Source organism: Sminthopsis crassicaudata, chromosome 3 (genome assembly GCF_048593235.1).
Source record: "Sminthopsis crassicaudata isolate SCR6 chromosome 3, ASM4859323v1, whole genome shotgun sequence".
Taxonomy (NCBI): domain Eukaryota; kingdom Metazoa; phylum Chordata; class Mammalia; order Dasyuromorphia; family Dasyuridae; genus Sminthopsis; species Sminthopsis crassicaudata.
The window spans coordinates 116,152,429-116,165,628 of NC_133619.1; the positions used below are offsets into that span (position 1 = coordinate 116,152,429).

General features: G+C 31.8%; 1 protein-coding gene across 9 annotated transcripts in view; it reads left to right on the forward strand.

Moving 5' to 3' along the window:
- PIBF1 (progesterone immunomodulatory binding factor 1) overlaps positions 1-13,200 on the forward strand; it is a 266,914-nt gene that overhangs the window by 9,695 nt on the left and 244,019 nt on the right. For all 9 annotated transcript variants that reach the window (XR_012487776.1, XM_074299240.1, XM_074299239.1 and 6 more), the window contains 3 exons: positions 371-471; positions 1,985-2,183; positions 3,137-3,256. Coding sequence is in view for 8 of the 9 variants with exons in the window: in XM_074299240.1 (XP_074155341.1) it covers positions 371-471; positions 1,985-2,183; positions 3,137-3,256 (420 nt within the window). In the remaining variant the exon portion in view is untranslated. The remainder of the gene's footprint in view (positions 1-370; positions 472-1,984; positions 2,184-3,136; positions 3,257-13,200) is intronic.

Consider the following 13,200-nt stretch of genomic DNA (forward strand, 5'->3'; position numbering starts at 1 on the left):
AATTCAGTGTTATTTAATTTATTATAAATCCATGTTTAAGCCCTTTTATTAAGATTATGGCCTATTGGAAGGAGATCTATATCTTATACCCCAAGTCATATTAGTCAAAAGCAGTATTTGGCTTTATGCAGTCTCATATTTGTAAGTTGAGTGAAAACATAATTTCTCATGAATAGTCATTTAAATTTATGACCGTGTAGCCATTGATCTGAGATATAAAGATGAAAGTGAAAATTCTGTCCTTTTTTTTTTTTTTTTTTTTTTTTAAGTTCCCTATTCTCCTTTGCTTCCCATTTTGACCCAAAGATTACTTTTTTAAAAAGAAATTTGTTGAAGAACTGGCTATATAATAGATTCTCTTTTTATGTAGATTGAAGAATTGGAGGAGAAACTTAATGATACTCTTCACCAGAAGCAACTGTTGGCCTTGAAATTGGACAACCAATTGACATTCCAGAAAAAGGATGCCAGGTATAAAGACATTTGAAAAGTAGCATTATTAATGAGTATATTAGGCTATCATTGTTTTATTTCTTATGCTGTTTATAGAGTGGTATATGCCTCAAAATAATGGATCCAAAGATATATTCTGTAATTGATTTGTGTTTTATTTTCCCATCAAATATTTGAAGCAAAACATAAAGAAATTGTGCTATTGAATTAAATATTTGTTGATCTGTATTACTCTATGTTCAAAATGTTTGAAAAGAGAATTAATGAAGCTTCTCTTAAGTTTATGAGACAAATATGAAATGCTATCTCAGAAAATTAAGAGTTGTTTTGCCCTAAAATTTGCCTAGCACACATGGCTTTTTGTGCCACAAAGATCATATGACTCAGAAAAGATTTGTGTAATACCTTACTCCTGAATAGAGAATAGAGAAAGATAATTCATTATTAGGCTGTTTTTACAAATCTGTGGAGAATTTTCTTGATTAGGAGTTTAGTTTTTTCCTTACAGACTTATGATCATTTAAAACCCTCATATTTTACAATAATAATATTACTATTATTGTTATTACATTGACATTCATTTTGGGTATCATTTATGTTATTTATATTCACTGTAAACGTAGAGTTGCTGATTACTTATACCATGAAAATTGTATCTTGGAAATTTTTTAGTTTCTGTAATCCACTTTGTGAGTTTATTTGAAGCTTGTTTATTGAAAAGGTTGAATTCCTTCCATTTTCATAAATGTGACACTCTAATATGGCTTATGGAGCCTTGTTACCACAGATCACTTTGAGAATTGTTTGGGATAATGATCATTTGGATATATGTATTTAATGATGCTTTGCTTTTTTCCTTTAATTAGGTAGTAGCATGTCCTATCAGATACAGGCCAACTTCTGTTATCATCTCCCAACTATAAAGGGTTATTAATCCTGAGTCACAGATGCTAAGTGACATTTGTTTCTAATTTTAAAAAATAAAAACAAAAGAATTGGGTAATGATTTCACCTACTTCAGATAAGCTTAGATAAATGCTGCTCATGTTATTTTAAAAGGAGATAGCAGTAGATATTTATGGGGAAAAGATGAAAAGAAAATAGAAAAGAGCTATGTTACTTTAAGATGATTAGACAAACATCATTTTGCTTGATTTTTGATGCTACTTTTGTCACCTTCCATTTGGAAGTGAATGGAAGGGAGAAATTTAAATCAGAGAGGAACAGGATATTTAATAGTGATAAATTTCTTTATCCATGTGTTTATTATATGTATGTAGTGATTTGTTGATATTGTTTATATTTCCATTGGAATTTTCAGTTAAGGTTCTCAGTTGCCTAACTGGATCAGAACTCATGCATATGGTATACTAATATCAGATCTATATGATGATTTGAAATATCAGTATTTAACAGCAAAAAGAAGCATTTGGTTTCCATTTCCTTATATAATGTACTATAGTAAAAAGTTATTTAAAATAAAGTTTCAGAGGTTTTATGTAACTTCACCGTAAACTTTCTCTTAATGTAGAAAATATCAGGAATTAATGAAACAGGAAATGGAAACTGTTTTATTGAGGCAGAAACAACTAGAAGAAACAAATCATCAGTTAATAGAGAAAGCTGGAGATATTCGTCGTAGCTTGCGTGACTTGGAGTTAACAGAAGATAATTACATGAAATTGAAGTCTCTTCCTGAGGATCAACTTTCTATTCCTGAATATGTATCTGTGAGTTTTTTTTTAAACCCTATTAAAAACATTTTAATGAGACAATAATAGACATATCTATTATAATGACATGTAATGCCATTATCTCTTTACAATTCTTTAACACTAGGGCATCATTGAAAAATACTATTTTTTACAGAACTCATCACCAGTTTTTGTGTTTTTTTTTTTTAATTGTGAAACTTCAGTTGTTTATTTGATGCTTAAAGATAATCTTACTGAATTTATAGGCTTCCACATCTTTTCTTGTATCTTTGTATCAGGTTCAGTCAAAACTCAGAATTCCTTAATTGATTAAATTGTGCATATAGCTAATTTCATGGGAAAATTAGAATTATTCATTGAAAAGATGGATAAGACCTTAGTCATCACTTGGTTATATCACCTCATTATGTAATTGAGGAAAGTCATAGTCAAATGACTTTCAATTCTTTTCCTATAGTTATGTAGAATAAACCTTCTTAAACTTTGGGTGGTAACCTCATATAGAGGCATGTAACTGAATGTGGGGATTGCAAAATTATGATTTATTATAATTAAATGTTTGATTTGTATACCTGTATTATATACCTGGTGTCACATAAAATTATCTCAGGGAAAAAGGGGTCAAGAGTTGAAAAAATTTAAGAAGCCATCACATAAAGTAAGTGACAAAAACAGAATTTGACCCTAGATCCTTTGATTCTAAGTATAACATGATTTCCCCTAAAACATGCCATCACCATGCAATAAGGAAAGCCTCCTATAAAACAGTGTTTGAGATGATGTAATCTTAGTTGATCATGATAGATGACTAAGTCTGATGATTGACTATCCTTCCTCCCCCCTCCCCAATTTATTTCTCTTCTATTAGAGTTCTAATGAACAGGTGACTATGTGTTTTGGCATATATTAATTGTAATTGGATTTCAAAGTCACTCCTAAGGACATCTCTTTTTTTTTTTTTTTTATAGATTCGATTCTATGAAGTAGTAAATTCTTTAAGAAAAGAAGTAAATGAACTGCAGGTGAAAAAGAATGATCTTTCAGAAGAATTAACTGATTACAAATCCCAATTAAAGCGATTATTAGAGGTTTGTACAATTCAATTTACTAAGAAAAATAATATTTCTCTTTTATGTTATACTCTACTCTTTTCTTGATAATAAATTACTTTTTATCTTTTTGATGTCTTCATGGTAGTCAAGAGGACTGACTGGAAAAGGTCCACTTTTCTAAAGAACTATGGGAAGGATATGGAAGAATGACTGCTTCTCATATTCCCCTTTTTAGGAGAAGGGATAGTGGTAGTAGAGAGGGGCCAGGAAAAGAAGGAGAGAAAGAAAAAAAGCTTAAGATATTAACTAGTTTAGAAGTTCATCAAATAAGATGATTTACTTTTCTTTTCTTGTCTTTTTTTTTTTTTTTTTTTTTTTTAGATTGATAAAGGAGGTTTATTATGGGGTTTGGAAGTAAAGTCTAGTTAGTAAAAGGTGAAGGTAGAGTCAGAAGGGCACCGGAAATAGGATTCCAGTGGACAGAGCTCCTTGGCAGCCAAGCATAAGGCTGCCATGTTAGGAACCTCTGGCAGATGATTTACTTTTCAAAGAATCTAAGTATATCCCGTCTCATTCCTGAGTAATCTCTGTGTAATCTTACTGGTTTGGTATATGTATGTTCTTGTGACTAAGAAATTTTTCTTAAAGAATAAGACCCAGGTTCTTCTCATAATCTTCTTTAGTGGAAGGAAGAGACTAGGAACAGTAACTCCAAGGTAGTGTATGTGCCAGCTTTACAAGAGAACAGGAGATGAAAAAAATGAACATATCCTAACTCTTGCAGAGGAGTGGAAGTACTTTTCTCATCTCAATGTGTCATTCATCTATGCTGGGGATCTGAGCCACAGACATGATGAAACAAGCCCAGTTTGAGATCACCATCACAAATTAGATCTGGGAGGACTTCAGGGCATCTATAGTCCAATTTCCTCATTTCATTCATTCATTTAATTAGGAAGCTTTGCCTAGTGGGTTAAGTCTCCAGTCTGATACTTCCTGGCTGTGTAACTATGGTTATGTCACCTCAATTTTCAGTACCCCAGCCAACTTCTCTTTCTAAGACTGTCAGCTGCAGAAAAGATCCTTAAATGCACTGATAAAGGAAATTGTCCCATGTCTTCTAATTCAAGCTAAAACTTTCAACAGGATGCCTTTTCTAACCAATCTCTAGTCTGGTTCCTTCACTTTTTTGATTATTTCCAATTTCTCCTGTATATATCTAATTTGTACAGATTGTTTATACATCATCTTCTCCATTAGATTGTGACTTCTTTAAGATTTTTACCTTTTGGTCAATATTGAAAAATTACCCATGCATATATTGCATATATTTTGTAAATAAAAAGCTACTAAAAAAAAATTACCTTTCTTGACACAATGGCTGGCACCTAATAATGTTTGTTGACTGACTAGAAAACACTATACTTAGAAATGAACCTGATAACTGTATTAAAGTATTTGGAGAAACTATGGAAGGGAGGAAGAGTAATTATGTTTGACTTCAGAAGGCAGTAATTGAAAGTTGCAGAGGCTTAATATTAGGAAAAACTTCCTAATAGTATTATCTGTAAGTGAAATGAACTCTCCCTGGAGGAGTTAGGCTTCTCTTTAATAAACATCTTTAAAGAGAGGCTGATGATTGCTTGTTGATTATTTTCTGGGAATTTTAGGTATGATTGGGCTACATGGCAATAGAGATTCCTTCCAATAAGGAAAAGAAAAGAATATTGCCGTTAATTTTGACATTAGTGGAGATGCCATGTTCTAATCTCCAAAACTGCTTAGAATATATCAGAATGCCTATTTTATCAAAACATTGATGCGACATGACATTGAATGTCTTTTTTGTTTTTAATCAGTTATGTCTATGAGTAATAAAGATTGATTATCAAACACTGAGCAGCAATAAAATCTATGGCCACTGTCTTTGATGGTAAAATCACCAAGGGTCTATTATATGACAGAGTTCCACCTTGTTAGTCTATTGATACAGCGATGTAAAGTCCAATTACATTACATGAGAGAAAATTAACAATTATTTGTTCAAAAGTAATTAAGGAATTTTATTTTTTTAAAAAATGTTCTTTCATCACTTAAATTTTCTTCCACTCTAACACATTCAAAAAGATTTAGGTAATAGGATGGGATAAAAAAAAAAGAAGCTATTAGGATATTGATAAAAATTGTATATTTTTTCTTTTCTTTTTTTCTGGAGGGGGAAGTCTGCACCCTTATATTTTATTGTTACAGAGAACTTCTGAAAAAGGAAACTTCCTCCACCAGTGCAATTTGTAATTTATAGTCTTAATAATCTGGACCCTGAGAAGTTCAGTGATTTGTCAGGATCACAGTCAGTCTATTTCAGAAGCTTTATTTGGATCTATCTTTTTATCCACTGTGCCTTGCTACCTCTCATTTGCTGTAATTATGAAGTTAAATGTTGAATTTAGGAAAAGTAACTAAGACTTGATAGCCTTTAGCCAAGAGTTGTTTTTTTTGTTTTGTTTTGTTTTGTTTTTTAATTAATAAGAATTTCATTTCCTTCTTTTCTCATCCTTTATCCCCATTGACATTTAAAAAAAAAAAAAGCAACAAAAGCAAAAGTTTAAAAATCATACAGTTACACGGTTAAGCAAAACTTATTACCACATTGGCCATATGTCCACAAATGTATTTTGCATCTTGAGTCTATCCCCTTTCAGAAAATAGGTGAGCTGAAAGTTTGATGGAATTTTAAGTATAAAATTATAGAACTGTTAGCTAAATTGCAATATTACAAAACACTACTAGAGGACTGACCATTACTATCCTGAATCTTCTTCAAAAGGAAATTCTAGATAAGATCCTTCAAACTCCTTGGGATGGGGGAGGGATATCTTTTAAGCTCCCATGCTATTTGGGCTGATATATAAATATACATAGAGAGGAAAAGGATCAGTGAATATCTATGCAAACTTTTCCTGTTAGAGGAGAGGAATGTTTTCATAAGAAATAAGGGATAAATAGGTACATGTATGAAAGACAAACTAGTGAATCTTTATAATTTAAGAAAGTTATTGCTAAGGTTTTATATCAGAGCCTTTTTAAACAAGTTAGTTTGGGATTTGCAGAACTATTAAGTCATGGATAAAAAACTTGTTTGGCCATTCTCCAGTTGATAAATGGTCAAAGGATATGAACATAAAAATTTTTAGATGATGAAATTAAAACCATTTCTAGTTATATGGAAAAAAATGCTCTGAATCACTATTGATCAAAGAGATGCAAATTAAGACAACTCTGAAATACCATCTACATTTTTCATATTAGTTAAAGTGACAGGAAACTTTTGGAAGGGCTGTGGGAAAACTATGACACTAATACATTCTTGGTGGAATTGTAAACTGGTCAACCATTCTGGAGAGCAATTTGGAACTGTGACCAAAGGGCTATCAAACTGTGCATACCCTTTGATCCAACAGTGTTTTTACTAGGTCTGTATCCCAAAAAGATTTTAAAGGAGGGAAAGGAACCCATATGGGCAAAAATGTTTATGGCAGCCCTTTTGTAGTAGAAAGGAACTAGAAATTCAGTGGATGCCTATCAGTTGGGGAATGGCTGAATAAATTAGGGTATATGAATGTTATGAAATATTATTGTTGTATAAGAAATGATCAGCAGGATGATTTCAGAGAGGCTTGGAAAGACTTATATGAAGTAATGCTAAGTGAAGTGAGTAGAACCAAGTGAACATTATACACAGCAACAAAATTATGCAACTATCAATTCTAATGGACATGGCTCTTTTCAATAGAAAGGTGATTTGGGCCAGTTCCAATGGATCTGCATTCAGAGACAGGATTGTGGGGACTGAGTGTGGATAACAACATAGTCTTTTCACTTTTTTTGGTGGTTTGCTTGATAGGTTTTTTTTTCTTTCTCATTTTTTTTTTTCATTTTTGAGTTGATTTTTTTTGTACAGATAACTTCAGATATGTATACAAGAATCATCTATGTTTAACCTATATTGGATTACTTGTCATATGAGGAGGGGGTTGGAGAAAGGGAGGAAAAAATAATTTGGAACACAAGGTTTTGTAAGAGTGAATGTTGAAAAATATCTTGGCATATAGTTTGGTTTTTTGTTTGTTTTTTGTTTTGTTTTTTTATTTATTCCACTTCTGCTTTTATTTTATTTATTTTTTATTAAAGCTTTTTTATTTACAAAACATAAGCATGGGTAATTTTTCAACATTGACTCTTGCAAAACCTTCTGTTCTAAATTTTTCCCTCCTTCCTCTCACCCCCTCCCCAAGATGGCAGGTAGTTCAATACATGTTAAATATGTTAAATCCAATATATGTATATATAATTATACATTTACCTTGCTGCACAAGAAAATTCGGATCAAGAAGAAAAAAAACAGAAGCAAAACCAAATGCAAGCAAGTATCAACAGAAAGTGTGAAAATACTGTGTTGTGGTCCACACTCAGTTTCCATGGTCTTTTCTCTGGATATAGATGGCTCTCTTCATTCACTGAGCAATTGGAACTGATTTGAATCATCTCATTGTTGAAGAGAGCCAGAATCAGAATTGATTATCGTATCAATTGAGGGGAGAAGGGATGTCATCTTGTTGTTGCCATGTATGATTATGATCTTCTGGTTCTGCTCGTTACACTCAGCATCAGTTCATGTAAGTCTCTTCAAGCCTCTCTGAAATAATCCTGTGGTTATTTCTTACAGAACAATAATATTCCATAACATTCATAATTTATTCAACCATTTTCTAATTGATGGGCATCCATTCATTTTCCAGTTTCTTGCCACTACAAAAAAAGGGCTTAGGCATATATTTTGAAAATAAAAAGCTTTAAAAGAAAAAGAAAAAAAAAAAAAAAAAAGCACATGTTCCAATGGGGAGGGCCAAGAATTGGGAATAAAAAACAAAAGATCGAGATAAAATAGACACTTTTAAGTGCTAAGATTAACTTTATGAGTTTATCTGTGGAGGAAAATATACAGTGGAATCTCTTATTTTGTACGTGATACCATGTCCTTCCATGTAGTAGATGATAATAAAATTGTATAGAAGTAAAATTAGTTTCAGGATGGAGAATTGCAACATATTTCAAGAAAAAAACCAATTTGTACTTATAGAACTGATAGGTTCTGGGCTATTGATTAAAATTAAAATTAAGAAAGGAAAGTAATCATTTATATATTCCGTGCTTAAAGAAAACATGCTATTATGATGAGAGAGATAATTAACATGTCATCTTTCTTTCTCTTCTTCTGTATACCAGTCTTCATCCTACCAATCCTCTATTTGCATCCTTGATCCCCTACCTTGTTTTCTAGAGTTTGTCTTTTCAATCACTTCTTCTCTCATCTTCAGTCTGTCTTCATCTATTGGCTCTTTCCTTTCTGCTTAAAATATACCCAATCTCCCTAGTCCTTAAAAAAACTACTATCTAACTCTAACTCTACCATTCCCTCTAGCTGAAGCCTTTATCTCTTCTCCCTTTCATATTGAGACTACTAAATTGGGTCATCTATAGTAAGTGTTTGTTTCTTCAGCTTAAATTTTTCAACCATATACAATATGGCTATGGGTATCCCTCAGAGCTTTTTCTGAACCTGGCTCTTCTCCCTTTGTATTCTCTTGGTTAACTCATTTAATCTCCATGGTTTTAGTTATCATAACTATTTTTCATGTTCCACTTATATTCCATTGTATAGATTATCTACTTTCTTGCCATGCACTCCCTCCTCCCCTCAAATCCTTATAATCTTCAACTTCCTTCAAGTCTAATCTGTAACTTCTTTGGGAAGCCTTTACTGATTTTACTACTTGTTATTTTTTTCCCCTCTCTATATTATATTTGAGTTTATTTATCTGTATAAATATTATCTTCTCTTATCCCTACCCTAAAAACATAAAGTTTCTTAAGGTCAGGAATGTGAGTTTTATCTATATTTTTTTCTTTTGGCCCTAAGACCTCTTACTGCTTTCTACATAGTAAGCACTTAATAAAAAGTTTTGATTTATGAATATACTTAGAATAATATTCTGTGTTTTGAATGGCATACATAAAGTGAACTTGGAATTGGGAGAAGAGTAAGTTTAAGACAGATATTTTAAAAATCATTATTTTGTTATTCTGTTGTTCAGTTATTTTTAATCTTGATTGACACTTCTCAACTCCTTTGGAGTTTTCTTGGTAAAGATACAGGAGTAGTTTACCATTTCCTTCTCCAGATCATTTTACAGACAAGGAAATTGAGGCAAAGAGGATTAAGTGACTTTGGGTAAGTCACTTACCCAAAGTCACACAGCTAGGACATGACTGAGGCCAGTTTTGAACTCAGGCAGAGAAGTCTTCTTGATTCCAGGCCTAATTGTATCCATTGCATCACCTAGCTGCCAAAATTATTTCTTCATTGGGTAGTAGATTTATGAGCCTTATAAGACACTAAGAAAACAAGATTCATAAAAAGTATGAACAAATTCAGAAATGGTAGGTTCATAAAGGTTCTTTAGGAGAGACTAGGATATTTAGGGTGGGGAGGAGGAAGTAAAGTTCATCCCAGTCAGCAGTTACCTTCATAGTAGCTTTTGTCCTGTATCAAAGACAATGCTATTTGATTGGTTAACCCACTAGGCCTGGTCTTAATTATTTTGACCACAAGATGGCAGCATCTTTCCACTTGTTTTTCAACTTAATTTAAGAAATTGAAAATTGTTTTCTTGTAATACTAATCAAAAGCAATATAGTTATTCACCTTTCCTTTTTAAAACCCATAAGCAAAGTGTATGATGATCACCATAAAACAATAACAAAATCTTTGTAGCTTCCAGTAGAATTTAATAAATTCTGATGTTATGAAATTAGCCATATAATATTCTGTATGAAAGGTTTATAAAATCTACAATTCATCCCATGGGGAACTTAATTCCTTAGAATAAAAGACCTATTAAGTAATTAAATTTTTTTAATTAAAAGTTACAAAAGTCTATAGTAAATTGAACATCTCTGTTTTGTTGTTCACATTTACTCTTATTAAGTGAATTTAACCTCAGACATTTGATTTTAAAAGGAATGATTTTTAAAACTTTAAGAAATCTGGCTGTAGATACCTATCATGTTTAGACCATGTCTGGACATTTATATGTAGTTCAGGCACTACATTTTAGGAAAGTCATTAGTGAGCTTAAAAGTGTCCAAAGTTAAGGGACTTTCAAGATCATGCCATATGAAGATCATTTGAAATGAATTGAAATTGTTTATCCAGGAAAAGAGAAGACAGAGGAAAAATGCTGAAAGCTCTCAAGAACTCAAAAGGGATATTTGTAGAATAGGAATGTAGAATAGAATAATTTTGCTTGGTCCCTATAAAAGTAGGAGAAATAGTTGGAAGATAATGATGCACAAGGAAAACTTTCTAATGTCTAATTAGAGAAATTAGTTCACTGTAAAGAACAAATAAGGATTTATTTTAAAATAGCATTAAAGTTCCATGAGGAAATAGCAAAGTAAAATGTTTTGTTTTGTTATTTTCTCATGAAAAGTTGGGTGACTAGGAAGCAATGAAAATATGTTTTATCAAGATATTTTCTCGTTTAGCAGTCTCATTATATTTCTGGAAACAAAACCTGCAAGGTTACTTTTAGACTGAACTTAAACATTCAAAAGCAAGTTTTTATTTGCATTGCCAAAAAGTAGGCATTTTAACAAGTGACATACTCATATCATTGAGGTTTTATAATGTGTTATGGTAATCAGACTACAGCCTGTTTTCTAAAATATCTTCTTTCCAGACCCAACTGAATTTTTTTTAAGCAAACATTTATGAGGTGTTTTTAAAATTGGCAACATACTTTACATGTTATCTCTTTTGATCATCACAACTACCCTGTGAAGTAGGTGCTTAATATTATTATCCCTGTTTTATCGATGAGGAAACTAAGATATAGAGAGGTTATGTGACTTGTCCAGGGTTGTACAACTAGAAACTTCCCGCCCTCTGAGGCAATTGGAGGGTAAGTGACTTGCCCAAGGTCACACATCTAGGAAGAGTTAGAAACTCTTTAAGTGGCAAAATTTAAACTCAGGTCTTCCTTATCAAGTCCAGAATCAGCTGTTGTGCCGCTCAGCAAATATGCCTTTATAAGTAAGGGAAATAGAACAAGCATTTGTTAAGGACCTACTATGTATGAGACACTTTGCAAATATCTAGTTTGATCCTCAAGACAACCCTGTGAGGTAGGTGCTATAATTATCCCCATTTAAGAGTTAAGGAAATTGAAGCAGACAAAAGTTAAGGTACTTGTCCAGAATTACACTGCTAATAAGTGTCTGAAGCTGGATTTGAACTCAAATGTTCCTTATTCCAGTCCCAGAAATCTATCTGGCCATCCCTTTGTTATCTGCTTTCACTGATATATCCTTTTTCCTCTTCAATGTCTTCCATAAAGCTGCCAAATTAATATTCCTAATCACTGGCCTCACCCAGAAGTGGCTCTTTTATTGCCTCCAGGATAAAATATTAACTCCTTTATTTGGCATTTAAGTTTCTTTATAATCTGATTTCAACCTATCTTTCCAGGACTATTACACATTTTCCCGCCTCTAACTTTGTAATACAGCCAAATTGAGATTCTTGTTCTTTTCTGTGCCATGAATTTCCATCTCTAGTCTTCATGCTTTCTGAACAGGTTTTTCTTTATTCCTAGAAGATTCTTTCTCTTTCCCTCTGCTTATAATCTCCCCAGAATATAAGCTTCTTGAGGTCACTACTTTTATATCTGTAGTACCAGCACAGTGCTTTATACTACCAAATTCTTAATTGTTTAACAGAGAGATCCCAGAATAACTTAACAAATCCATAGAGAAATCAGTTGAAGTTTGGTCTCCTTAATTTACTTAACTATACAATTTTGTGTATTGTGTAGAACATAGATTAGGTACCACAGAGAGAGTATTACTCTCTATCTTTGTATTAAAAACAGTTATGAAGAAGAGATTCAAAAATTAACATATATAAGATTTTTTTTATGTTTCTAGCTCATTAATGCAAATAATATTCTTACCAAGGAAACAAATAATATTAATTTTATTCTAAGTGTTATAGCTATGACATAGTATATTAAGCAGTAACTTAAACAGGAACAATATGTTCTATAAATGGAGAATCCGTGGTTAAGATTTAGAGTTGCAGAATCCTAGTTCTTGCCCAGAACACTAAGCCTTTTTGCTTCATTATAACTTTTCTGGATTTTAAACTATGTATTTATTTTACATGTACATATTTTACATATATGCAAATAGCATGTGATAAAATAATGTAGAAAAACTAGCAAGCATTTTTAAAGTAGGATATGAATGTTTGAATTGCAGAACACTAAATAAGAAAATACAGTATTGAATAATATCACAGCTTTTTCTCCTGCCTGCTCAGTTTGGAACCTAAACATTTTTTTTTCTTCCAATTTTATAATAGTCTTTCTGATCTTGAATAAACCTGTATTTCTTGTTAATCAACAACTTGATCAAAAATAGTTTTCAGGAACTTGATTACTACTTTTTTACTTCCTTAAGATATTTAATTTTAAAAGACATAGCCATTTGGGACTAAATTATGACTAATTATCGTTAAACATAATATTGTAACTTAATTCAATTCAATTTGACAAGTATTGCTAAACTCCAATATTTTGTCATCTGATTTAGAATTGGAAGATTGAGTTTGAAGCTTTGTTCTGCTCCTTATGAAATGTCATTTGGCAAGTTATTTAAATTCTCTGATCTTTAGTTTCTTCCTGATGTCATCAAAATATCACAGGATCATAATTTTAGATCTGGAAAGAGCCCTAGAGATAATTTAACTAACTAACTAGTTTTAAGAGCTAAGATCCAGAGAGTTTAAATGATTGTCCAAGGTCATACAGGTAATAAGTGGCAGACTCATCATAAAATTTGTTTTTTTCTTATCTTTG